Raw genomic sequence first — 27,563 nt, 5'->3', positions numbered from 1 at the left:
AAACACAGAATGGAAGCATAATGCTCTTGGTAATACAAAATACAATTTCCTCAGTTTTAACAATAAAAAATCTGTTTGATTACAATCTTGCTGGGATAGAGATTCAGTGCATTTTAAAGTATATCCATGTGTTTCTCTTCATATATCATCATAAAGGCTTACCTGAGTGACAAGAATCAATGGTTGGGCTCAAGTACTGTAGAAACTGAGCAGACTGTAGAAACAGTAGAACCGTACACCTGTTCCCTTAATGCATCAGTTAAAGTACTAGGAAACAGCTCCCATAATGTCAACTCTTTCCATTATATACAAAACCAATCAATAGCAAAATACCACATCAAATCAGTATGCCACAGCTGTGTTACATGATTTCCAGCTGATTAATTGTCCATTGGCAGCTTATAGATTGGTCGGTTGTTAAGCAACAAAAGCAATGTGTGCACAACTATGGGGCAAAACAGACAGTGTTGGCTTAAATTGTTGACATGTAAACTATATTTAGTCTCCAATGTTTATTGAAAACATAAATACATTTGCACAATGAGCACTTGTCTCTCAAATACATTGTTACAGTTGTTGGTTAGCTAGCTTGTGAAGTTTAGCCATATTAGCAAAGATGTGACATCAGTCAAAACACCTAAAAACAAGACATGGTATCAAGAACAAGAAAACTAACTTAAATGAGCAGCCTCTTGTATTGGTTCTAGCCATCTGGCCATCCAGAATCACAACACACAGACTTCTGCCCCATTGAAACATGTGCATCGTTTTTGTGATGTTGTCAGCTAACCCATCCATTGGACAAAGAGAGTTCTGTTAAACAGTCTGAAACATGTCAGAGCTAAGTTCAAGCCCATTTCCACTATCATACAATTTTAAACATGATCTAAGGAGAAAGACTATACCAGTTTGTTCATAAGCATGACAAACAGCAAGTCTGGAACATGAAGGGAAAGATTATCTTAATTGAACAGGTCATTCTCACTGACATTAAATGTAGAAAATGATGGTTGACAGTGGTACTGGAGATGTTATGTTAAAACCTCTAAAAAGTCCCCCAGTTGAGCATGTGTGATCGCCACAAGCAACCACATGGTGAGGCATGAAACCAGAAAAACAAATTATCTAAATAATATAGACAAATGATTATGCACCTTATCAAAATCTCACAAAAATACAATTTCAGTTGCATTCAAAATGTACGAGTGAAGACATCAGTTATCGTTAAAACAGTAGTTGAAGCAACACTATGAATTCTGTTCAAAGCACTAAGACAGAAATCAGTCCATTATCAAAATGTGTAGGAATATGTAGATAAGTACTGTAGTATAAACTCTGTAAGTTAGTGTAATTATTTGAGTATTATGACTAACATTTTACAACCATTTAAAACAATGACTGCAACACATTCAAATATAGAAACTAAAATACAAGCCTTAAGGAAAAAATAGATATATTTTTTTAAAGTCAACTTCATATTTGTCATGTCCAGCATCTACCCAAAATCAACATGTGAAAATAAAACATTTATGTTTAGTAAAAAATCAACTTTAAAAATGTAAAAGAGAGGAAGATAAGTTCTCCTAATATGCCACCATTGGATTTAAACCAAATACGAGTTGGCATTGCATACTCATTGGAAACACATATTACTCTATTTTTTACTACAACAAAATGCACAATTTGCACATGTTGATGTAGGGGTGGTGCTAGAGATGAATATGAAGTAGAAAAACTGAAATGTTTCTTTTAAATTTCAAGTATTTTTTGCAACTTTTAACTTAAATGTGAAAATATTTTGTCCACTAAAGTCATTTTACATAATTAACATATAAAGTGTTGCAAATAATGCAGAGGGGAAAAAAATGTACTATAATAGACAAAAATGGGGGGGGGGGATCTGATTCAGTGACTACTTTTTAAACAAAAACATGTCAAACGATGGCTTTGAAGACATGCATTCTCAAATAGACTTGTGTAAGGAGCACTCAACTATCATTCAGTTCAACAGGACACAGCAGAAAGCGCAGGGGAGGCAGTTGGCAAAATGTTCTAATTGCATTCAACACTAATAATAAATAGTACATTTAAAAACATTCTGAAAAATACTAATTTTTAGCGAGACTTACACAATTTAAGAAGTGAAGCAGACAAGTTTGTTTCTTCTACTGTGCATTCAAAATGACTTAAACAGCCATGTTTAAAGTATCAGGTCCAGTCATTCCATGAAATTGGATTTGAGTTCATATCACAATACAAAAATGAATAACATCAAAAATAGTATTTACATTTTTTTTTATAAATAAATTCATTTAGTTTTCTTTCACACCTGTTATTGCCCCACAGATGTATTGGATATGATGATGTAACAAGGGAGAAACTTATGTACATGCATCACTGATAAGTATGTATTGGAAGTACATTTCTTTGCTGTCAAGTTGAAAACCACAACATGATTCCTTCAAACACATAAAGGGACCCAAAGTCACAGTGCAAATGTCTTATGGAAGGATGTGGAGGCGTCTACAGATACTGTCAGTAATTCACCCCTTCATCAGGGATCATTTGGGTAAAGGGGGTAGCGGGGGTGGAGGTTCAGCAGGCAGGGGTGGCGGTCGAGAGCCCCCCCTCGACCCTCCACTGTATCTGTACTCCCCGTACTGAGACCGGTAGTCAAACATGGGAGGCTGAGCAGGTTGGACCCCCTGAGCACTCAGTAAAGAGTTCAGCATCTCAAATGTGTCCTGGTACTCATTTGACTGGCTTCCCCCACCTGCATTGTGTCCGTTAGTGTCAGTCTTGTCCCCCTTGCAGTGAGAGAAGTTTCCCTGGTGGAGGGAGGGGAGACCCAAGGATGGGAGGATCTCAGCAGTTTGCACCCCCAGGGAGTGTGCACTGGAGGCAGCTAACAGAGCAGGTAGCTGGTAGGCTGAGTTCCTGGAGGACTTAGAGACTTTGGAGGGGTGGGATCCCTGGGACTCAGTGGAGTGTGTCCTCTTTCGAGAAGCAGAGGAAGAGCTCATTCTAGATGAGTCACTGGGGGTCTTTTTGCTACCACTTCCTCCTACAGCTCCAGCAGCACTGGCTGAGTGTTTATGTGACGAGGACGAAGAGACAGAAGCACCGCTCAAAGACGACGATGAATGATGGTGGTGGTGGTGATGGTGGTGGTGGTGGGAGCGATCTCGATGCTTGCCCTCCCTACTCTTGCCCCCCTCCTCTCCCGAGCCTGCACTGCGTACTTTCTCAGGCACCCGGATTCTCACTTTGATGTCCTGTTCTCCTCCGGCTCCTCTGTTCCCTCCTCCACTGTGCCCCCCTCCTCCCCCAGTCCCCAGAGGGAGGCGCATCTTCAGGGAGCTGCGCTCGCCCCTCTCCTTTTCCAGGGGGATCTTGAGGATGATGGGCGAGGGGCTGCTGAGGTCAGAGGAGGCTAAGCTGGAATGGTGGGAGCTGGACTGCGGCTGATCACGGTGGTACTTCTCCTTCCTCTGATGTTGGCCTATCAGAGCTTGGGCTGCCGAGGCATACTCCCTCTTCACGCTGGCCTCCATGTTCTCCAGCTTCCTCTTCTGAGCAGCCAGGACATCAGCGTGCTTGGCCCGGTACTCACTCAGTGACACCTTGGCTGGGGCGTGCAGCTCTACGTGGTTGGGCTGGTCGGAGCCACTGCCCAGGGTCGACTTGAGCTCCAGTAGTATGGGAGCCATGGATGAAGAGGAAGGGTTAGAGAGGCTGGCCAGCGTGGTCTCAGAGGACGACATGGAGATCATGCTCATCATACAATCTGTCTGGTCCCCGTCCTCTGGCACCTTAGACTTCCCTCCCTTCACTGTCTGACCTGCCGCCTGGGACAAGAGACCATTGCGTTAAGGAACAATATAAGGAAATACCCTGAATGAAATGGAACTATGAGAATTTAAAATCAGTGCAAGTATGTTACAAACTACAACTTACTTTCCAGTTGCGAATGCGTTTTAATCGGCTTGGTGTCTTCTCCAAGATCTGTAGGAAGTCGTGAGTGAGTTCTGTGGGTAACAAAGTATTACAATTACAAGGTGCTCTGCAATTCACTTCCTTACAATATAACCAACATCTGCAGTACATCTCAAAGCAAGTGGCTCAGCTGACAGCCATGAGTTGTTTATCACGTTACATCATCATATCCAACAAAATTAAATTCAAACATACCATCCAGCAGCTCAAGGGTGACAGTATTGTCTACATACTCCCACCAGTGCTTGCCGTCTGTGGAGACAGGGATCTCCCAGTTGGACCACTTGCAAGCCAGGTGGATGCAGACGCAGGCCACTATGGGTGGGCTGTACTGCAGGCAGAATGTGGTCAGGTGTAGGCTACACAGCAGGTTGAGTCCCAGATCAACAATCCAAAAGGGGGGGGGGAAGAGAGAAGAAACCGATTCAGTTCCAGAATACGATGAAGAAGGACTGTGCATCTCATCAATGGGTGGTGATTTCATTGTAATACAGGTCATAATAACATCTCCTTTTTCAGTTTAGACAATGTTGCATTTGTATTGAATTGACAAATGTAAAGCTCAAAGTTGAACACAGAGTGAACAGCATACCTGTTGGTAGCCATGAAGTATGAGGTCTGGGCCAAATCCTTACTCGCTGGGACAACAACACGAGAAACAAGAAAATACAATTAAAACCTGCTGCGTTCAAAATAATGCCATTAAATACAGGCAATAAGAATACTCATAATACATTTAAATAGGTAAGAACCATTTATGCTATTTGTAAAAGTACTAGGGTCCTCAAACTTCACCAGTAGCCTAGAAAGGGGGTTTGTTGATTCTTACCTCTGACGAGCTGGGTGCACTTGACAACGTGAGTATGTGGGTGGTCAATGGTGATTTCAAAAGCTGTAATGAAGGGGGTAGAGTGGAGACAAAAGGTTTCATGAGCAACAGAATTTCTAAGAACACTCTAGAATCTTTTATCCTGATTTATGGGAACCTGAGGGTGTTAAGTCAAAATAGCTTCAGCTCAATAGTTACTGAATTTTCAGTATTCTCACTGTGCGTTAAAATAATTCCCTGAAAACCAAAGTCTTATGAAACTACAGTAAATAGTGAATGAATGCACTGCTTTAGATCTTCAGATGACAGGCCCTGTATAAGACAAATGTAAATGAGTGAGTTGAGAATTAGAGGTTTAGCATTAACATTTAAGCCAGTCATTGAGACAAGGGTTATAGGTGGTGAATGGGCATTTTACTGTGCCATCCAAATTCTATCAATACTGTACTAAATTCATTATCTCTAATGTGATTACAACCAACATATCTTCCATCACAACAATTACGTGACTCAATAGAATGGCTTAAAGTCAAGAGGAAAAGGTCAAAGAAAGTGCTGCGCTGTAAAGTTAATGACGAAAACAGCGGGGAACCGAAAATGCAAGACAGTACTGATAAAGTGAGCATGGAAGACTAGATGTGACCTTCCAATGGAATGGGCTGCTACTCAAAGACTGCTGTAGACAAGAACAAAGAGGTATATTATCAGTAGGCATAGGTATATTAGGAATATTATCAGTAGGCAAGCATCACATCTCTCTATTTTGGGATGAAATCAAAGACCCCATTCATTTGTCCATCCCAACTTACCCAGGGTCTGGAGTATAATGCTCTCAAGAATGACCAGGTCTTGGGCTTGTTGCAGGTAAGCCTGAGGTTGAGAGGACAGGCAGGAGACAGGCATTACTCACTAGGAGGCATTCTCTCACCCCTCATGTCTCACTCACACCTCTTGCTTTCCCTTTACGCAGTCTTACCTTCAAGGAGGTACAACTGCCTCAGAACACCCAATTTCTTACTTTGTAATAACAATTTAAGCACTTAAAGGAGCATGATGGTAAGATTGAGAAAAAGGAAAACCCCAAAGCGCAGGATAGCTTTAAAATTTCTACAGATCGAAACAGTGAGTATGGATCAGGGGTTGGATCCGGTTAAGGGAACAGAACCGAAGACAATGGCATTTAAGGAACGGAAACAGAACCTGGAATGAAAATGATCCACTGTTCCGGAACAAAACCATTATTTTAAAAGCATGGGAACCGGTTAATAACACTATTTTATGTTCCAGGCACTTTTTTCCTAGTCCCAACAAAACGCCCATGCAATGCCCTCACTCGGTCACTCAAACTTATTCCAGTGTCTGTTTGCAACCTAAAAATCTTTGCCTGTGCCGGTTACCTGCCCTTCCCCCTCTGAAGCATAGGCTACGGTACTGACGTTAGAAGCATTATTCAGAAGATATGCTAGTCAATGCTAGTTAAGGATACTATAGGCCTAGTTACCTTGATGGATTGGGATAGGGGGCAGCATTGGGAAGTTTGGATGAAAAGCGTGCCCAGAGTACTGCCTGTTACTCAGGCCCAGGAGCTAGAATATGCATATAATTAGTAGATTTGGATAGAAAACACTAAAGTTTCCAAAACTGTTAAAATAATGTCTGAGTATAACACAACTCATATGGCAGGCGAAAACCTGAGAACAATCCAACCAGGAAGTGGGAATTCTGAGGTTTGTAGTTTTCAAGTGAATGCCTATCGAATATCCAGTGTCTGTGCGGTCAGATTGCACGCCAGTAAGCTTCCAGTAGATGTCAACAGTCTTTAGAAGTTGTTTCAGGCTTCTATTGTTTAAGGGGAGAGAATAAGCCATGCATTGTTTATCACGCGACGTTCTTTCCCTTTCCTTTCTAATGAAAACAGTATTGTCCAGTTGAAACAATTAATATTTATGATAAAAACACTCCAAGGATTGATTAGAAACATTGTTTGACATGTTTCTACGAACTTTAAATGGAACTTATGACTTTTCATCTGGACTTTGTGCATTTGGATTATTGAACTAAATGCCCAAACAAAAATGAGGTATTTCTGTAATTTGATGTGGCTCTCTGCAATTTCACCGGATGTTTGTTTGAGACGACGCTTTTCTGAACAATTTCAAATGAGGTTTTTGGACATAAAGATTAACTTTATCGAACAAAAACAAACATTTGTGTAACATGGAGTCCTGGGAGTGCCACTAGATGAAGATCAAAGGTTAGTGATTAATTTTAACGCTATTTCTCACTTTTGTGACACCTCTCCTTGGCTGGAAAATGTCTTTTGTGGCTAGGCGCTGTCCTAACAATCATATGGTGTGGTTCGCCGTAAAGTATTTTTGAAATCGGACACTGTTTGGATTAACAATAAGTTTCTTTAAAATGGTGTATAATACTTGTATGTTTGAGGAATGTTAATCAGATTTCTGTTTGAATTTGGCGCCCTGTAATTTCACTGGCTGTAGGCCAGGTGTTCCGCTAGCAGAACCCCCTTACCAGAAAGGTTAACCTCAGGGATAGGGGCCAGTATTTTCACATCTGGATGAAAAGTGTGCACAAAGTAAACTGCCTGCAACTCAGGCCCAGAAGCTAGGATATGCATATCATTAGTAGATTTGGATAGAAAACACTCTGAAGTTTCTAAAACTGTTTGAATAATGTCTGTGAGTATAAGAGAACTGATTTGGCAGGCGAAAACCCGAGCACAATCCACCCAGGGAAATGTTTTTTTGAGGTCAATCTGTTTTCCATTAGTTTTCTATGGTAAACCCTTTTTAACCTCTTCAGTCGACCCTCTACCTTTTCGAACATTCTGTTAAAAATCGCGCAACATTTCAGCACCCTGCTACTCAGGCCAGGAATATAGTATATGCATATGATTAGTATGTGTGGATAGAAAACACTCAGACGTTTATAAAACTGGTTAAATCACGGCTGTGACTATAACAGAACATGCGTTTCATTGAAAAGTGCAAGAAAATCTGATCACTGAAAATGGAAATAAATATCCTTGCGCTACTTCCAGGAATTGTTCAAAGTGAACCGAATTACATGAGGCCGAGGTTTCAGTGCCTACAGCTTCCACACGATGTCTAGAGTCTTGTCATTTGATTCAGCTTTGATTCTTGGTCAAACCGAATCAAGGGAACCGATTCCCTCCGGTCTCCGACCGGATGTTTTGGTCGAGCTCTCTTCAGACATCTTTTCGAGAAGGACAGCTATAGAATTTACATCGCCTCCTGATGAATTTGATCGCTTATTAACGTGTACTAATACCTAAAGTTGCATTACAAAAGTATTTCGAAGTGTTTTGTGAAAGTTTATCGTCGACTTTTTTAATTAAAAAAAATTACGTTACTTCATAAAACGCAATTTTTTGCCGTTTATCACACAGTCTTCATAGATCGATATCTAGGCTATATATGGACCGATTTAATCGAGAAAAAAAAGACCCAATAGTGATTATGGGACATCTAGGAGTGCCAACAAAGAAGATGGTCAAAGGTAATGAATGTTTTATATTTTATTTGTGCGGTTTGTGTAGCGACGACTATGCTAATTATTTTTGTTTACGTCATTCAGATTATGCATAACAAGATGCCCAGCACGTCAAGCCTCCTCCACTCCCACAAAATTTCGCATTTGCATCATAGGCTACACTTGTCTGTCCATCATGCATGTAAACAACTAGCTTGCCTGCTCAATCTGCACTGATTGGTGAAGAAATTGAATGAGAAGTTTTAAAAAATTGATTTCACAGGTTAAAAAAGGAACAGAAAGGTATTATATAAACCAGCACTTTTTGTGGGGTTCAAACCAGTCAGAACATTATTTTGCTGAGACAAAACAAAAAAAAGTCAGTTCAGAACTAAATAATTTTGGTTCCAACCCCTGGTATGGACAGAACTGTTTACAGATCTCCCCGTCTGAAAGGAAGATGGTGAGTGTGTGGAGAATATCAACACCCTCTTTCACAACCTGTGAAAGAGAATGCATTGGAGCTATGTCTTTGTCACAAAAGATATCAAGACCACTTCAAATGTTATCAAGAACTTTAAAGTCAAGTTGCATTAAATGTTACTGCTCCGTTTCTTGCCAGAACTTGTATCAAATAAAGCAATATATCTAAATCATTTAAAAAAATAGTTTCATATAACACCAACAGCCTGCAAGCGGAGACATCCATGTCAAACAGTTATGATGCAACTACCATCATGCATATTGACACAAAAGTACGTACTTTGGGTCTTTAAAAATACCAAAAAAAGATAGAGAACACTGGATCTACACTCAATCAGTTTGTGTTCAGAGGATCACACTGCAAGTGTCATAGTGAGTTGAAGTGGAGTGGTCAGACCATGGACACTTACATCACTGCGGACGTCTGGTGAAGGGTCCTGAGGGTTAAGGCATGCATGGGTCACCTTGATAACATGCTCCAACTTGCGGGGCTGTTCCTCAACCTTTGCAGCAAGGAATAGTGTCGCTGGAGCTATGACCTAGGGGTAAAAAAAATAAATGGTCCATTTTGTTCAAAACTGGTGTCTTGTTAGTGCTACACATTATGCATTTCACAAAAGATTGAATTAACTTTACAAGACAATTGTGCAAGGGAGGCTCAGCGTGCAAAAGTACTTACATTTCTGTGGAACCTGGTGAAGGACTGGATCATGTAGAATCGGTGCATATACACAATAGCAGTATTAATTGTTAGCTGGGACCTGATGCATAAGGGTTAAGGATTATAACATATGATATCTCAGTGAGATTTAACTCAAAGTAAATTGAGAAATTACAGAAATGTTATGTAACAGCAGCTACAAACTTATTTTCAACTAAACTAGCTAGTTGTGGGTGTAGCTAAGTGATCTGCTCTAACTACTCATAATGTTGACTGGTGGTACATAGTAGGACATAACTGGCTAGCTAGAACAACATACTAGCTGGCTAGAACAGCATTCTCAACCTGGTCTCAGAGTTTGTATGTAAATCCGAGTCAATCCATTTAGCATGTTACATTTGGTATGGTTGGGGTGTATGGGTGAGGTAAAACGCAAATGTCTAGCAACCCAAAGGTTGCGAGTTCGAATCTCATCACGGGCAACGTCAGCATTTTAGCCAATTAGCAACTTTAACTACTTTTTATGTTAGGTTAAAGAGCTATGGGAAGCTAGCTAACTCCTAAACGTAAACCTAACCTAGCTAACATTAGTGAGCTAGCTAATGTAAGCCACATAGCTAGAATTCGTAACATATTGTACGTTTTGCTAAGAATTGTATTTAGTAACATACAAAATGAAAGATGCACATTAACAAATGAATACATACCATACGAAATGTAACATATCATACTAAATTGTGCTTATTGGTTTTAGTAACAGAATAATACATGCTCTGAGAACAGTTTGGCATTCTGGGTCAGAGTTTGTAGTTAAGGAAGTAATTAATAAGTGGCTACAAAGAAGCCAATGACATGGTATCAGAAATAAGAAACTAACAAGCTTTAATACACAGGGGAATTTTTATCACATTGCAGCATTGGACTTCTCACCAATACCATTTATATTATGTCGTAAACGCCAGTTAACGTTCGCTTGCCCCAGGATGTTTTTAGCCTACTCGCTAGCTAGCTAGCCACTCGTAATAGCAGATAAAGACTGTCAGCTTTAGCTCCCATAACAGCGCCACAGATCTTTGATATCACCCTATGGCCAACAAAACCAATGCTTTTATCAAAATATAAGAACGTGTTTAATACACCTGAACCCCGTTTATAATAAATAACTGTCAAATGGCCCCTGCTCGGCTTTTGTTCTCCACAGGAAGCTTATGCCTAGGCCGCAGAGGCCTACACTAAACGTTAGCTAACGGTCTAGGCTAACTATCTAGTTGTGCTAATAGAACCCAATTCCCTTGCACTCGCGAGTCACAGCAGCAAGTCTGGGCTGCTTGTTACAAATAGCTATTAACTACGCCAGTCTGTACACACTACAGATGAATAAATAGGCTAACATGAATACAGTATCCATATAAGATAGCAACTAGCCATGCCGCCATCAATCTCTATAGCTAGCCGTTAGCAAGCACAAATCGTCCCCGGCCCGACAAAAGATACACATTGAGTCGCTGTCCCATGTCCTGTAGAAGGTTCGCGGCTTGCTGTCTGTATGATAATTCCTTGTCTGGATCAAGCCCCACACGACGAGATGGGCTATTCTCGATCTGTTCTCGGGTGAAGTACCATTTGTTGTTTGTTCCAGAAGGAGAAGGGAACGAAGCCGCCATTACTGAGAAGGACAATTTTTAGACTCGTGGTACGTCACAGGAACTGACGTCAATGGTGTGGATGGCGTAAATATGCCATGTGTCCCTAAACATAATTTTTAAACATCTGTAGCAAATAAACGAAACCTCTCTGGTATCCATGGCCCGACAGAAAAGTAAATGCGAAGGGCCTACAATCAGCAGACAAGGGTGAGTTAATCTATAACATATTCCTGGTTTGGACGAGGGATGCAGAATATCGCCTCGTCTGGGGACTGTTTTGGATTATTGCAGGTGTGGTGTAGTCTGGTCGCTTTTACAGTCGCGGACTAATCACCCTTCGGTAGTGGATAATTAAGCCTACCAATTGAGGAGGAGCTGTGAACGTCAGACGACCATGTCCCCTATGAAGAACTCCGGGGCTGTGTGAGGATGTAGATTAACTTCAAAGGTACTCTCGCAGGTGGAATCTGACAATCCAAGATGTAAAGGAGGTAGAGGGAGAGGATATTAGAGAATTAGTCATTAATATCCTGGGAAAAGTGGTAATACCGCAGGATCAGGCTGCAAGAGAGAAACTGTATCCGTTTATACAGAAGGCGCAACAAGAGGGAAAGAAGGCGGGGTTCAAGGGCTCACACGCGTTTATCGGAGGACGAATGATTACTGGGTAACTGTTGACATTAACCAAATTGGAACTGTGAGTACTACCATGAGTACAGTTAATGTACTGCCAATTATACATGTACCGTTCGAACTACAACTGATGAACACTTGCCAAAGAAAAGGAAGTCAATAGATTTGTTATTCTGTTGACCACAGCTACCTCATCTGAGTGTAGTTTTCCGTGGAGTAATCCTCTCAAGGTTCACTGTTTGTTTTATTGTTCACATAAATACTTATCTAATTTGGGTTCACTCAATATCGTTAGTCTGAATGCTAGGGGTTTGAGAAATCCTACAAAAAGGAAAGCTTCATTTTTATACTGTAAACATTTACATTTAAGTCATTTAGCAGACGCTCTTATCAAACGCAGTAATGCAGATTTTGTTCTTCAGGAAACTCATTAGGTTGAAAGTGATTTGAAATTTTGGAAAACACAATGGGGAGATATGGCCTATTTCAGTTATGGATCAAATCAGTCTGCTGGTGTTTTGACACTTATTCACAAGTTTAAAGGTGACAGATGGGTCATAGTAACTGTTAAACTTGACCATGCTATTTTCATCATCTGTAATGTATACGGACATAACTCACATGCTCCTAATAAGACCCTTTTTACCCAATTTACCAAGAAAGTACAGGATTTAAACAACAAATACTCGGAGGCTTCTCTAATTATTTCAGGGGATTTTAACGAAACACCTGATGCATCTCCTGATCGTTTTCCTCCTAGAACGAGTCAAAACCCTCAAAATAGTAACATTATCATTAAATTATGCAAGGATCTCTGTGTTGAGGATGCCTGGCGTTATTTCAATCCGGATGCTAAGGGTTATGCCTGGACCAACAAAACCATGTCACGTAAATCTAGAATAGATTTATTCCCAATTTCCCCTTTTTTGTTACAATTTGTTATAGATGTAGATCATCCGTTGGCTCCCTTTTCTGATCATCACTTGATTTCCCTGAATTTACAAGCTACTAAAACATCAAAAGGTACTCGAGGATATTGGAAATTAAACAATACACTTCTTAAAGATACTGATCTCATTGAAAACATCAAATCATTAGCTATATATATTTTTGCTAGAAAAGACTTGGGTCATGGAAGTATATATATTTCAAATATAAAGGCAAGAGTGGTAGCCATTAAACGCGCCAAAGAGCTGATGCAATTAAAGAACCATAGAGAAAAAGGAGATGATGAGCAAGCTTGACAGTTTTCTAAAGAAAGATAATCTATCTGAAGAAGAGGAGTTTGTGTTCAGGTCTTTACAACTAGAATTAGAACAGATTTACACGGATCTGGCAAAGGGTGCCTTTGTAAGGTCAATAGCAAAATGGATTGAAGAGGGGGAAACAAACACTAGTTACTTTTACAATATCATCATTTGTCAATTCCTTTTATGAAAACCTTTACAGCTCTCAATTTCAGGAAGATTGTTGTGAAAGCTACATTTGCCACATTCAGAATTATGTCCCTGTAATTGAGGATGATTTCCACTCAGTTTGCGATTCACCTGTGTCAATTGGAGAAATTAGAGAGGCTCTGAATTCAATGAAAAAAGGGAAATCACCTGGCCCTGATGGCCTGTCAGTTGAATTCTATAGACAGTTTTGGGAGTTACGAGAAGACCCGATTTTCAATATGTTTCAAGATTGCATTAAAAATGGGGAAATGGTCTCCACTATGAAACAGGGCCTTATTTCATTGATTCCGATGCCTGATAAAGACCCTTCTCTCATTGGCAATTGGAGACAAATTACTTTATTAAATGTTGATTACAAATTGATTGCTCTGGTTTATGCCAAAAGATTAAAGAAAGGAATAGATACCATTTATAAATGAGACTCAAACAGGATTTATGAAGGGCCATCACATAAACTCTAACATTCGTTTAGTCTTGGACCTTATAGATTATTCAGATGCATTCGACTCAGATGCGGTTGTTCTATTTCTGTACTTCTGTAAAGCCTTTTGACACATTTGAATATGAATTTCTCTTTAGGTCTCTTAAACTTTTTGGATTTGATGAATATTTTATTAAAGTAATTCGCATGTTTTACAAAGATATAAATAGTTCTGTGCTACTAAACCTTAATATTTCCAAAATATTTAGTATCAACAGAAGTGTACGACAGGGATGCCCAATTTCGTCATTTTTATTCAGTTGGTTGTGGAACTTCTATCTCTAGATATTCGGAATGATGCAAATTTGTATGGCTTAACCATTTTTAACAAAGAAATCAAAATGTCCAAACTGGCTGATGATTCTACTCTTTTCTTGAGAGACAAAGACCAGGTCGCACATGCCTTAATGCTATAACTGCATTTTCTATTGCATCAGGATTAATGCTGAATATTTCTAAATGTGAAATCTTATGTTTATTTGACTCTGATGATAAAGAAATTGAAAATATTCCTGTAAAGGACTGTGTTAAATATTTATACATCTGTAAAAAAAACACTTAGTCAGACATTTGAATTTCTCTCCTAAAAATATATTTAATAATTGGCTGCAAAGAGATCTTTCAATACTTGGGAGAGTACTTCTGCCCAAGGCAGAGGGACTATCTCGTTTTGTGTACCCCTCATTATTGTTATGTGTAAATCCAGCTACTTGTAAAGAGATCAATAAGACCTTTCTTGAATACATCTGGAAAAATAAGTCTCACAAACTAAAAAAATATGTCCTTTCTAACCAAAGAGCTGAAGGTGGTCTAGAAGTGTTGGATTTTGTTGACATAAATAACACTTTCAAGATATACTGGTTGAAAAAATGTTTGCTCGATACTGATTCAATATGGTATTTCATTCCAAATAATGTGTTTAATAAATTGGGAGGTCTTCAGTTTTTACTGAAATGTAATTATTTTCCTGAAAGATTACCTGCTAAATTGGCTAGGTTTCACCAACAAGCTTTACTGGCATGGAAAATATGTTTCCTGCACAATTGTTCCCCTCATAAAGCTCTTTTGTGGAATAATTCAGACATAACTGTAAGGAATAAGTCATTGTTCTACCCCAGCTGGCATGAGAGGAATATTGACTTCGTTCTTGATATTTTTGACACGGGTAATATTCTCACATATGAACAATTTAGAACATTGAAAGAGTTTCCAATACCTTTCAGAGAGTTTTGTGATCAAAGCCGTTCCCAGTCGTCTAACTACACTTATGAAGTCATCTTAATTTGGGGGATGATTACAACGTTTATCCAGAACTCAGATTGGAATGCGTGGGCTTACTTGAGAAATCTTGTAATAAATATATAAGACAAATTCTTCATTCACAAAACCAACTTACAAACATTTTTCTGGAACATGCTTATTCCTGACATTGTCTGGAAAAATGCATGGTTAAGGCCTTAATACTGTATACCAAACAAAGTTAAGGAAGTGCACTTCAACATTTTACACAAGATATCCATGTAATTCTATGATTTCCACATTTGTGGCTATTGATGATATCTGCGTTTTCTGTGAAATGGGTGAGAATCTGTCTCACTTGTTCTTCGAATGTAAATGTGTGTCAGTTTTGGGAAAACCTTGCAAAGTACTTATTTACCATTATGAATACTGCCTATAATTTTAACATAAAATATATGTTACCATTGCAATGATAACAAAACCACTGAAATGATTGGTAATGTTTTATTCTTGTTGCCAAATACTTTATACAAACAAAAATTCCAAAATTCTATACCAAAATGACCAATTTTTCTGATTGAATTCACATTAAAACACTAACCCTAGTGAGTAACAAGAATAACATCTTCATGAATCATAAGATATTTTCAGAGTGAATATAATTGCACTTAAGTTTTTTTTGTATGTTTGAGCATTGTTAATACCCGTGTTTGGTTTGCTAGACATGTTTGATGTAGCAATGCTAGATGATTTTTGTATTATGAATAAAATAAATGTATAATAAAAAAAACCATCTGAAGGTGTGGAAGACATCACCCAATAAATCCCAAATATTTCTCATTTTAAAAGCAATCGATTTTCTTCTTATAAATTGCTATATAAAATAAATCCATTAATGTTATTACTACTTAGCAGAATGACCCAACAAACAAACCAACCCGGTCTCAGGACATTTCATATTATCCTGTATGTAAATCCAAGTCACTTGGTATGTATTAATTTGTGGATGTCCAGCACCAATTTCATAGTACAAATTGTATCTAGGTGGCTAGCATTAGATGACTGTTAGCTAGGTTAAGGGTTAAATTTAGGAGTTAAATTAGAGTTGGAAGATTAGCTAAAAATGGTTAGGGGAAGGGTCAGCGTGCATGCTAAGTAGTTGCAAAGTAACTAAAAAGTAAGTTGCTAAAATGCTAATGTTGACCTCAACCTTTAGGATGCTAGACATTTGCGTTATACTCCCACCCCACCAACTTTATTTTTGTTGGGGGGGGGGGCGGATTTACATTTACTATGTTGCGTCTAGTCAACGAGACAAGTCTGCACAAACTCTTCCCTTTACTTGTCTGGCTTCCTATATTGATACTGATTAGTGAGATAGGTCCTGACTTGTCAGCTCATAGGTCTGGCAATGTAAGCACATGGTCCAGCATGCTGTTTCAGGCTGCTATCTTGGGGGATCCAATGAGGCGGGTGCCCTGCTACTAGGCCGTGTACTCCACTTGGTACAACTAGATGATAATCAAGTAGCAAACCCATAGAAAGAATCACAGAAAATAATGGAAAACGACTTTAATGACCAAATGTAATGCAACTGATAATTGACAAGCTATATACAGTACATTTCAGTTCTGTTTGCAACAAAATAAAAAACCATAAAACATCTGTAAATACCACAATTTACACAGTCACATTTCCAAATCTTTCAGAACGCTTCAGTTTCTTTGCCTGTGGGAAAAATATTAAACCATAAAGAAAATATATTTACGGTATTAAGTATCAAATAAATTGTATAATACCTGTATTGATTCAATACAGAATGTGAAAACATACCTCAACGTCAGGTGTAACAGCAGCGAGTATCCCAAATCTTTCTTTCCGCTTCTTCAGCTTTTCATCTTCCTCAACCTGTAACACACAAGCATTTTGCTACACCCACAATAACATCTGCTAAATGTGTATGACCAATAAAATGTGATTTGACATATGGTCTTAAATATGTAACTTGGAGGTGACTTAATCAGAAATGCTTTAGTGTAATAATCACAAGGTTTCGATTGAGCATTTCTTTCAGGATGCCCTGTAGTCTAATACACACACCATACAGTTCATTAGGTACACCACCCCATTCACAAAAATGGATCACCCCTGAAGACAGTGCGTTACATGGCTGTGGCTTGTTATATAATGCAGGCAGAGGCATTCAGTTACTGCTCGATAGAAAGTTAGACTTGTCAAATGGAGTGACCTAAGCAACTTTGAATGTGGTATAATCTATGGTGCCAGGTGCACCGGATCCAGTATCTCAAAAACTTCCGCACTCCTGGGCTTTTCATGCATGACGGTGTCTAGGGTTTACCAAGAATAGTGCAGCAAACAAAAAAAAACATCTGGTCAGCGGCACTCCTGTGGGTGAAAACAACATGTTGAGGAGGTCAAAGGAGAATGGCAAGAATCGTGCAAGCTAACAGGCAGGCCACAAACAGGCAAATAACGGCGCAGTACAACAGTGGTGTGCAGAACGGCATCTCGGAACACACAACTCATCAATCCTTGTCACAGATGGGTTATTGCAGCAGACGATCACACCGGGATCCATTCCCATCAGCTAAAAACAAGAAGTGGCTCCAGTGGGCAGGCGATCACACACTGGACAATTTGAGGAGTGGAAAAACATTGCATGGAACATGACAGTGAATTCAGTTTTCTTGAGTGGCCTGCGCAGTCCCCAGACCTCAACCCAGTAGAGCATCTTTGGGATGAGATGGAACAGGCTGTCCGCAGCATGAATGTACCGCCGTCCAATCTGCAACAACTGTGTGATGCTATCGCATTAGCATGGACTAACATCCCTGTGGAATGTTTCCAACACCTTTTAGAAAGCCCTGAAGAATTCTGTCTGTTCTGGAGGCAAAGGGGGGTCCAAGGCAGTACTAGATAGGTGTACCTAATAAGCTGTCCAGGGAGGATAGAAGCTGCCCTACCCCTAGGCGCTCACCTTCTTGGAAACTGAAGAAACGTTCCCGCCAAATCGCTCTGCTCGCTTTTTTAGCTGTTCAACACTGACCGCCTACACAGAACACAGAGATGTTTGATTAAATATTCTGGGTCACTTATGGTTACATTATTTAAATGAGGTCACTGTTTCTCATATTTGGATTACTCACAGTGGATTTATTCACAGTAACACCTTTGATAGAGAGAAACACTAATTAAAACCAGAGTGCAAATGCAGGAGAAAACAGTATCATTACTTGTGATAATGTTGTTGTTCAACACTTGTTTATAAACTGACTGCAGGTTATGGTTCTTGGAAAAAAAGAATATTAAAACCACACATGAACTGTGAAAACGACTGGAAGATTGACACTGACCTGGGATGGAAGTTGGAGGTGCAGCAGCGGGCAAACCAAACCTGAACACAATGCATATTTAATCAAATCAAAGTTTGTCACATGCACCAAATACAACAGATATTTTTCACCTTAAGAGTGAAATGCTTACTTACAGGCTCTAACCAATAGTGCAAAAAAGGTATTAGGTGAACAATGGGTACGGTAAGTAAAGAAATAAAACAGTAAAAAGACAGGCTATATACAGACACTGGTTAGTCAGGCTGATTGAGGTAGTATGTACATTTTTTAAAATTATTTATCCGTTATTTTACCAGGTAAGTTGACTGAGAACACATTCTCATTTGCAGCAACAACCTGGGGAATAGTTACAGGGGAGAGGAGGGGGATGAATGAGCCAATTGTAAACTGGGGATTATTAGGTGACCGTGATGGTTTGAGGGCCAGGTTGGGAATTTAGCCAGGACACCAGGGTTAACACCCCTACTCTTAAGATAAGTGCCATGAGATCTTTAATGACCTCAGAGTCAGGACACCCGTTTAACTTCCCTTCCGACATATGGTTAAAGTGACTGCATATGTATGATGAACAGAGTAGCAGTAGTGTAAAAGAGGGGTTGGGGGGGGTGGTAGGACACAATGCAGATAGCCCGGTTAGCCAATGTGCGGGTGCACTGGAAGTCAGCCCAATTGAGGTAGTATGTACATGAATGTATAGTTGAAGTGACTATGCATATATGAGAGCATAGTAAAAGGGGGGTTGGGGGTGGGGCACACAATGCAAATTGTCAATATAGGTTAATAGATATGCCCAATCAATAGTGTGGGGAATATTTGTGGGATACTGACCGGGCAGCGCGTATGGCCTTCTTGCCATCAGCTGACGCAGGGACATTGAAGCGTTCTGCTCTTTTCTGTACCCTCTGAAAACAGGATTTAAAAAAAATAATTATAAGGTTAGCACACCACCATTGCATTGACGACTTGTCATGACTGGTGAGAGTGCAGCAAGCATCATATTACCTCATCCACAGACGCTGGGGGTGTGATTTTTACCACTTTCTTTTCAGCAGTCCTGAAACACATTAAAATCACATGACTAACATATTTCAATAGGGACATCAGATCATCAGGAAAATGGAGGAAAAATGTCACTCTTCAATGTGTGTTCACATAAAAGGAAAAACTTACTCCTCAGACACTATGGGTTTCTTGTCATTATCCTCAGTGATGGCATCCTCTTTCGTGAGGTCCTACATGTTCAAATGCATAAAGCATCATCAAGAAATGCACCTATGATTTTACATTTATTTTCCTAGCAGATATTTCACCAAAGCTATTGCAGCATGTACAAAGTGACTTTATACTGTATGATCAAAATCATACTGGACATGGTGGAACCCATCTAATCCATACATGAAGTGCCATTGCTGCTATAGTGGTTTAAAACCAGGCTTACCTCTGGCTCTTCTCCCAGAACATCATCTTCATTTAGGCCCATGTCATCCTCTGTTTAGGATGAAAATCAGGCTTATGATTCACCTTATCATTTCATAGACTGGGTAGACTCTTCACCATATTGCTCACACTTTTTAAATATAAAAGGGTGTCAAGGGGTAGGGGCTAGTAGAAGTTGATTTGGAATTCAGCAAGTTACACTTTCATAGGCCAATTCAAATCCTCAAGTTTGCAGATGACAACAGCCTGATTACCAAAAGTGACGAGACATGCTACAGGAAGGAGGTGAGGGCCTTGGCGGAGTAGTGCTAGGAAAATAACCTCAACAAAACGAAGGAGCTGATCGTGGCTTCAGGAGAGAGCACGCACCCATCCACATTGATGGGGCCGCAGTGGAGAAGGTGAAAAGCTTAAAGTTCCTCAACATACACATCACTGACAATCTGAAATGGTCCACCCACACAGATGGTGTGTTGAACAAGGCGCAACAGTAAGTTGAAGAAATTTGGCCCCTAAGACCCTCACATTTTAACCGATGCACCATTGAGAGCATCTTGTCAGGCTGTAGCATTGCCTGGTACGGCAACGGCACCATCCACAACAGCAGGGCTATCCAGAGGGTGGTGCGGTCAGCCCAACATATCACACTGCCTGCCCTTCAGGATATATACAGCACCCAGTGTCACAGGAAGGCCAAGAACATAATTAAGGACCTCAGCCAAATGAGCCACTGACTGTTCACCCTGCTATCATCCAGAAGGAGGTTCGTACAGGTGCATCCAAACTGGAACCAAGAGACAGAAAAACAGCTTCTATCTCAAGACAATCAGACTTAAATAGCCATCATTAGCTGGCCTCCACCCAGTATCCTTCCCTGAACTTAGTCACTAGCTGGCTATCACCCGGTTACTCATCCCTGCTAAATGACTTAAATGTTAAATGTGGAGGCTGATGTCCCATTTACATAGACATGGAACACTGGTCAGTTTAATAAATGTTTAATACCGTTTCCCCCATTTCATATGTATATCCTGTATTCTAGTCAAGGCCATGCTATTCAACCATTGCTGTACATATACTATTCTATTCACGTATTCTTCAGATATACTACATATTATATCCACACTGTCCATAATGTCTATACATCCCATCACACACACACACTCAACATGGCTCATCCTATTATTTCTATATTTCTTAATCCACTTGTATACTTTTAGATTTGTGGTTGTTAGATATTACTGCACTATTGGAGCTACGAACACAAGCATTCCGCTATATGCGCAATAACATCTGCTAAATATCTGTATGCAACCGATAAAATTTTATTTGATCGACATTGGCTGATTTGATATAAGCTGATGTAAAAAGGGCTGATTAAACACATTTGATTGGAAACAGCACCAGGCTTTATTAGAGTATGGGAACCTGACCCCATGTGTATTTAGTCCATCCATTATTGCATGCTCACCATGTTCCTCCAGATAAGTCTGTAGTCGTGTGATCAGTTCCACTTTGTTGCCCTTCACATCCAGACCCCTGGTCTCACACTCATGCTTCAGTTCAGCAAGCTGTGGGAGGTCAGACATGAGTGTAGATTACTGGTTAGATTACATTTGAGATTTCCCACTAAATGGCCATTTTTTGAAATTCAAATGTTACTGCCCAAAAGCGAAGTTTGGCCTAACATTCTCAAGCACATTCTGTACAATTTCATTCATTCACTTGTAGTCGCGCATGCGCCGATGTCAGTTGACAACTTCACAGCAGTAGCAGAGCTAACTTTGGCCCTCGTTGAATAACAAAGCCAACCCAACACACGCGTGGATATCTTAAACCTCAAAATGCCTTGTTAGCTAGCTACACCGTGCAGCAAGCATGGACTATTTCCGTCCTGTCCGCTAGCATCTGCTAGCTAGCTACCTACGATTCTGTGTCCGAAGATCCCCAGCGTACTATAGCTTGAATTACAATGTAAAGATAGCTAACAACATACAATACTTGATTTCCTCAAAATATAATATCGGTATTAGACGTTTCAAACTAAGCTAAATCGGGTTAACAACCTTTAGTTTCTGGAGCTCCACAACTTCAGCCATCTTGCTTTGTTGTAGTGGTAGGTCATTCGCGAACGAACGACTCTTTTTGAACGGCTCTTTTTGGTGACCGTCGGGAACCGAATTGCAACTGTGAAAGAGCCTGATTTGCATAGCCTACTGTTATTGCTTTTTGAGCCCCAGACAGACATCGATTATCTGCTGACAAATTATTTAAAAAATATTAACTGAAGATGGTAATTGCTCAGTGCAGGAACAATCTAGTGAGGAGCCTCAGTCTGGTTCGCGCTCATTTTTTCAGTGTGTTACATTTTTTTTCTCAATTTGTTTTTGCAGGCCATCTAATAATCTGGTCAGGTAAAAATGTATTTGAACTCAAATTTCACGATCTGGTAGGCAACCTTTTTAGAATTTAAATTATATATTGACAATTTCATCATGGTTTTAGGGCCATTCCTAAGAACTACTGAACGAAAAGCCCGAATTAACGGCTCCTGAGGGGAATGAAGACCAATGATACCAGTCACCGAAAAGACTCGGAATGCCTGTTACTACTTGGATGAGTAGATGCGGAATCTGTTTCATCCATCAGAAATCGACCCGTCTGCTTCTTCAGTATAATCCCAACCGCTTTGAGTTGGTACATTACGATCATAAATCTTTTTGTGTTTTTGTGTGTAAATTCGGTGTAATTTTAGTAATTTGCTTTGACATAATGAAATGTATAGCCCAGTTTTTCATGTAAAATATCTTTATTGATAGGCCTAAGTCGTTCATTATATACATTGATCCATACTTTTTTTTATCCAACAGATTTAGAAGGGAACAATTAAACACTTTGACTCGAATACATGCGATATAATCAATGGAATTTCGGATATGCTAATGAATTGCGTCACAGATGGTACAGTATTCTAACTACATTATGATGCATATTTCTTGACAAATAATCATGTTCAGAGGCATGTTGTTCTTTCCTGTCATGCTGTGCAATGGAGAACGACGTTTCTAAAAGCAATCAGGTAAACACTTTTGCTTTCACCTTTGCATTTAGCTAAACTTGTAAACAATTGTCTAGCCTAATTGAAAAGGTAAAATAGGCAATTGTGTACTCCAATAATATGAAGTCTGAACATAGTCCTACTGTTTAAGTTAATCAAGCTTAATTGCCATCAAAGTTTACAAGTCCCATGCTCCGAACTGAGCTACAAAGGACTACAAAGTGAACTATTCTTGAGCGATGAGTAACCTTGCCTGAAATGTGTGTTATCTGCCTGAGCTAATGCCTAGATTTAAGCTCAGTGGGATAACATGCAGATTGACCTCTGTTCAAATCCAGTCCGTCTCATGGTTGATGCTAGGCGGTATCCTTGGGACATCCTATGGAGCCGGTCCCTGGCAACAACCCTCTGGCCAACACACACAGTGAGGGAGTTTTATTACGCTGGCCCGGGTTGACCCGAGCAATGGCCAGTCACATCACTGGGTGAAAGCAGGGAGGAAGGAGCACCCTTCTCAATAAAACAGTAATCTGCGCCAGTCGGTCATGTTGTCAACAAGGCAGCATGGTGCATCTTCCAGAAACACATCTCTTTTGCATAAAATAGGTGTTTGAATTTTCAAACTAGTTTTCATTGGGAAGGCAGATAAAGCGTTTTTATCAAAGCAATCACTTTTGCATGTGAAAACACATAATCCTACTCATCAATCACTCCATGAGCTTAATAATTACGTCATTTTTGTTTTGAGCTGACTTCGCCTTCGGCCAGAGTGGGGCACCTGGCTCAGCCCCGGGAGGCGGTGCGGTTCCAAAACGAATGCAATCACATTTCACACAGTTCAAACTCCTCCCACCGAGGTATCAGTCTTGTGGCGTGGATATGATCTGGGTTCAAACACAGTCAGTCTCATTGGTGCCATTGGAACTTGATCGCACAGTTTATGTCTATCAGCTGCTGGGGTGTTGTGAGAGAAGGTCAAGGGAGGGGTGAAGTGTAGCGGTGGTTCCGTGAACAGAATACTTGAGCTAGAGCCTAGGCATTCGCTCAGCAGTGGGCTAACACAGTCTTGTGGCATGCAGATGACTCCAGTTCAAACTAAGTCAGACACAGTGGCGTGTATTCATAGATGCCAAGGGAAGCCAGGCTTTCCCAAATATTTGACCAATAAAAATAATTTATCTTTTGTCTCTGTGTTATCATAATCATCCGTAAATTTGCAAGTGGCTGAATCTGATTGGCAAATAAAAAAATCAGAATCAATCAGCATTTGCCAATCAACTGTGGGTTGTCCTGGTGCAGCAAAATGCCCCCCAAGGGAGGCCAATTTGGTGTGAAGCCAAATCCAATCAAATCACATCCTGAGCAAACGTCATCATGTCAGGAAAAGGTGTTGATTTCTAGTCTTCTTGTGTTGATGTCTTGCAGTAGTTCGCTTAATCTAGCTAGTTTGCTTAATCGGCCCTTTTCCAAGCCATGGATGGAGATGGGGATTTAAATTTGAGGTGATGGAGATAGGGATTTGGACTTGAGGTTTTGACTTAATTCTCTGTACAGGTCAATGATCATAACGGCAATTCTGATCTAACCATAAATTCATGCCACTGGCCTAAGACGATTGAAGTTCAATATGTAGCCTAGTAGACTCAATTTAACTAGCTAGCTAACATAGCTGGTTCATTGTTGCCCATGTGAGGAAGTTAGGGCAGCACAAATTTTAGCTAGGTAGCCTATGAAAGCATAAACTAAAAGCGTGGGTTTGAATCTTGAAGCATGGATTCCGATTGGTCAGACCAGCATTGAATAGACCTTAGCACGAATACTTCCTGTTTGAGTTTCTGCCTATAGGAAGGGAGGAGCAAAATTGAGTCGTGATCAGATTTGCAGAAGGAAGGGTGGGGGAGGGCCTTCTAGGCATTTCGAAAAATTGAGTAGCAGTGGTCAAATGTTTTACCAGCGCGGGTACTACAGTCAATGTATTGGTAGAACTTCGATAGCGTTTTCCTCAAATTTGCTTTGTTAAAATCCCCAGCTACAATAAATGCGGCCTCGGGATATGTGGTTTCCAGTTTGCATAAAGTCCCGTGTTGTTCTTTGAGAGCTGTCGTGGTATCTGCTTGAGGGGGAATATTGACCACAGTCAATGTGTTGGTAGAACTTCAGTAACGTTTCCTAATTTGCTTTGTTAAAATCCACAGCTACAATAAATGTGGGTTTCCAGTTTGAATAATGACTAGTGTAGTTCTTTCAGGGCCATCGTGGTATCGGCTTGAGGGGGAATATACACGGCTGTGACTATAACCAAAATTCTCTTGGGAGGTAATACAGTCGGCATTTGATTGTGGGGTATTCTAGGTCGGGTAAACTAAAGGACTTGAGTTTCTGTATGTTATATCAATCATGCCATGAGTGGTTAATCATGAAACATACACCCCCGCCTTTCTTCTTCCCAGAGAGTTCTTTATAGCTGCCTGCGCAATGTACTGAGAACCCAGATGGCTGTATGGACGGGGACAGTATATCCCGAGAGAGCAATGTTTCCGTGAATCAGAGTATGTCACAATGCCTGATGTCTCTCTGGAAGGAGATCCTCGCCCTGAGCTCGTCTACTTTATTATCCAGAGACTGAACATTAGCAAGTAATATACTCGGAAGCGGTGGATGGTGTGCACGCCTCCACAATCGGACTAGAAGTCCACTCCAAATACCTCTTCTCTGCCGGCAGTGTTTTGGAGCAGCCTCTGGAATAAGTTAAATTGCCCTGGGGGGTATGAACAAAGGATCCAATTCCGGAATGTGAGGTACCGCCGTTCTGATATCCAAAAGTTCTTTCCGGCTGCATCTAATAACACACAACATTTTCTGAGCTAATAATGTAAGAATTAACACACACAAAAAAAAATACTGCAAAGTTGCTTAGGAGCTAGAAGCAGAGCTGCCATATCTGTCGGCACCATCTATTCTGTTCTTAGGACACTGTTCAGAGGAGCTAACAACAACAGCTAACACAATCATTTCAAACTGAAGTTGGAAAGACTGTAAACTACCTGCACTTAGTTTCATTTGACCTTTTTTCAGTTGACATCTCTTTGTATATATCCATAAAAATCATGCCAGCTGATTCGTGATTTTGACTGGCTGAGAAATGCTGTCTGCCTCTCTCTCTCGTCCCAACACCCTACCCCTACACGTTGTATGGGACAGTTGGAGATCAAATTTGAATAATGAAACAATGTTGCAAATGTCCAAGAGACAGACAGCAAGGTTTATACAAATCTCTGCTGTTGAAAACTAAATGTTAGTCTAAAAGAAATGTTAAATAATGTCTAGATGCTTTTTACAGTGCAGATAAAGTTTATACCTTCCCTACCTGGACTGAGGAGACAGTGGATTGCGCAGTCAGATGGAACAGAGTAAATAGGCATTTTAACATCATAGATTTAGCCCGGTGGTAACTTGTGGAATAGACACCGGCTGGAATTCGCTTTAAACCAATCAGCATTCAGGATTAGATCCAGCCGTTGTGTAAAGAGCAAATATCACAACATAGGTTGTAATATGGCTTTTTTACTGTCTTGGCTTCCCCAGTGATTTTACACATGCACCGCTACTGGTCAGACACAGGTCACATAATTAGAATCTCTATGGCAACAGTAGCCTGGGCCCAGATCTGTTTGTGCTCTTGTCAACTTAATTGCTCTCATAGCTAAGCCAAACATCATATTTGGCATGACAGTGAGTGGCAGGGAGATGATGTAAAAATAAAAGAAATAGACTGGCACTCAGGCTATGGCCACAGTAGTTCATTGGGCGTCAACCTATGATGACATATCAGGCCCGCCGCCATGTCATAATGGTCGGATGAACTATCACAGGTGAGTTTGTAAGAAATACATTATTGCTATGTTGCTGTTTTCAGGAGAAGACCTCAAAGCCCCTGTGTAAGATACCCTCGCAACCAGAGAAGCAAACTCGTCCACTGAAAGGGAAGCCTCCTCAGATCATGATAGAAACAAAGGCATCAGTGAGCAGCACATTGCCTGCCATGACAAAGCTTCCGTTTCTACCTGGGGTCGCCTTTAAATTTTATAGAGCCAGCCTGGGTAAAAAGGTAAGCAGAACATATATTTAACAGGATTCGGTATAACATTTTTTTTAAAGAACATGCATACAATAGAATGGTGCAGTAGAATAGAAGAAGGGTCCAGTATAATGGTGCAGTAAAATGGAAGAAGGGTCCAGTAGAGTGGTGCTTTAGAATGGTTGAAGGGTCCAGTAGAATAAAAGAAGGGTCCAGTAGAATGATGCAGTAGAATAGAGGAAGGGTCCAGTAGAATGGTGCAGTAGAATAGAAGAAGGGTCCAGTACAATGATGCAGTAGAATGGAAGAAGGGTCCAGTAGAGTGGTGCTTTAGAATGGTTGAAGGGTCCAGTAGAGTGGTGCAGTAGAATGGATAAGGATCCAGTATAATGGTGCAGTAGAATTGAAGAAGGGTCTAGTATAATGGTGCAGTAGAATGGAAGAAGGATCCCGTATAATGGTGCAGTATAATGTTTATTTTTTATTTGTTTACATCGTTGTTCCTTCAGTTGTATCAGCCTACATCTGATTTCAACCTCAGTGACCCAAACTGTCACATTATGAGGCCGACGTACAACAGTTTGCATGACCCAAACCTCAATAAATACTACCATCAGAAGGAAATGCATGAGAAGTTAAAGAAGCTAAACTTCATCACTAAAGAGGACAACGTAAGTT

The 27,563-nt window shown here is 40.2% G+C and overlaps 2 protein-coding genes and 1 long non-coding RNA gene across 4 annotated transcripts; 1 reads left to right on the top strand and 2 right to left on the bottom strand.

Annotated features, from left to right (window-relative positions):
* Positions 1-497: 497 nt before the first annotated feature.
* LOC124032226 (cyclin-T1-like) lies at positions 498-11,692 on the bottom strand. 2 transcript variants are annotated; one of them, XM_046344470.1, is made up of 9 exons: positions 10,977-11,692; positions 9,501-9,582; positions 9,232-9,360; positions 5,635-5,695; positions 4,826-4,888; positions 4,589-4,634; positions 4,192-4,355; positions 3,958-4,028; positions 498-3,848 (listed from the first exon to the last, which is right to left on the bottom strand). In XM_046344470.1, the coding sequence occupies exons 1-9, from the start codon at positions 11,144-11,146 to the stop codon at positions 2,562-2,564; spliced, it is 2,073 nt and encodes a 690-aa protein (XP_046200426.1). In that variant the 5' UTR covers positions 11,147-11,692; the 3' UTR covers positions 498-2,561. The 2 variants fall into 2 exon arrangements, with proteins under 2 accessions (XP_046200426.1, XP_046200425.1); XM_046344469.1 differs by having other exon boundaries at positions 4,589-4,643; positions 10,977-11,455.
* LOC124032230 lies at positions 11,214-27,513 on the top strand. The gene is made up of 3 exons (XR_006838226.1): positions 11,214-11,825; positions 26,724-26,915; positions 27,395-27,513. It is a non-coding gene; the product is annotated as an uncharacterized LOC124032230 (long non-coding RNA).
* LOC124032228 (SAP domain-containing ribonucleoprotein-like) lies at positions 16,496-22,029 on the bottom strand. The gene is made up of 11 exons (XM_046344473.1): positions 21,816-22,029; positions 21,221-21,320; positions 19,751-19,800; positions 19,483-19,544; positions 19,315-19,366; positions 19,141-19,214; positions 18,313-18,353; positions 18,106-18,128; positions 17,937-18,008; positions 16,772-16,846; positions 16,496-16,666 (listed from the first exon to the last, which is right to left on the bottom strand). The coding sequence occupies exons 1-11, from the start codon at positions 21,957-21,959 to the stop codon at positions 16,619-16,621; spliced, it is 741 nt and encodes a 246-aa protein (XP_046200429.1). The 5' UTR covers positions 21,960-22,029; the 3' UTR covers positions 16,496-16,618.
* Positions 27,514-27,563: the final 50 nt, after the last annotated feature.

This window comes from Oncorhynchus gorbuscha, linkage group LG03 (assembly GCF_021184085.1).
Source record: "Oncorhynchus gorbuscha isolate QuinsamMale2020 ecotype Even-year linkage group LG03, OgorEven_v1.0, whole genome shotgun sequence".
NCBI lineage: Eukaryota > Metazoa > Chordata > Actinopteri > Salmoniformes > Salmonidae > Oncorhynchus > Oncorhynchus gorbuscha.
The sequence above is the reverse complement of the archived record's forward strand: the minus strand, read 5'-3'. Positions and strand labels throughout refer to the sequence as shown.

Excerpts from the sequence above, each read along its gene's own strand:
- LOC124032226 (XM_046344469.1), bottom strand. The coding sequence starts at position 11,146 with ATGGCGGCTTCGTTCCCTTCTCCTTCTGGAACAAACAACAAATGGTAC. Across the intron at positions 4,889-5,634 it reads CATTATACTCCAGACCCTGG|CTTTTGAAATCACCATTGAC; the intron begins GTAAGTTGGGAT and ends CCTTCATTACAG. Across the intron at positions 3,849-3,957 it reads AACGCATTCGCAACTGGAAA|GCGGCAGGTCAGACAGTGAA; the intron begins GTAAGTTGTAGT and ends CTCTTGTCCCAG.
- LOC124032228 (XM_046344473.1), bottom strand. The coding sequence starts at position 21,959 with ATGCAAATCAGGCTCTTTCACAGTTGCAATTCGGTTCCCGACGGTCAC. Across the intron at positions 21,321-21,815 it reads TGGAGCTCCAGAAACTAAAG|CTTGCTGAACTGAAGCATGA; the intron begins GTTGTTAACCCG and ends GACCTCCCACAG. Across the intron at positions 18,354-19,140 it reads AAGGCCATACGCGCTGCCCG|GTTTGGTTTGCCCGCTGCTG; the intron begins GTCAGTATCCCA and ends CATTGTGTTCAG.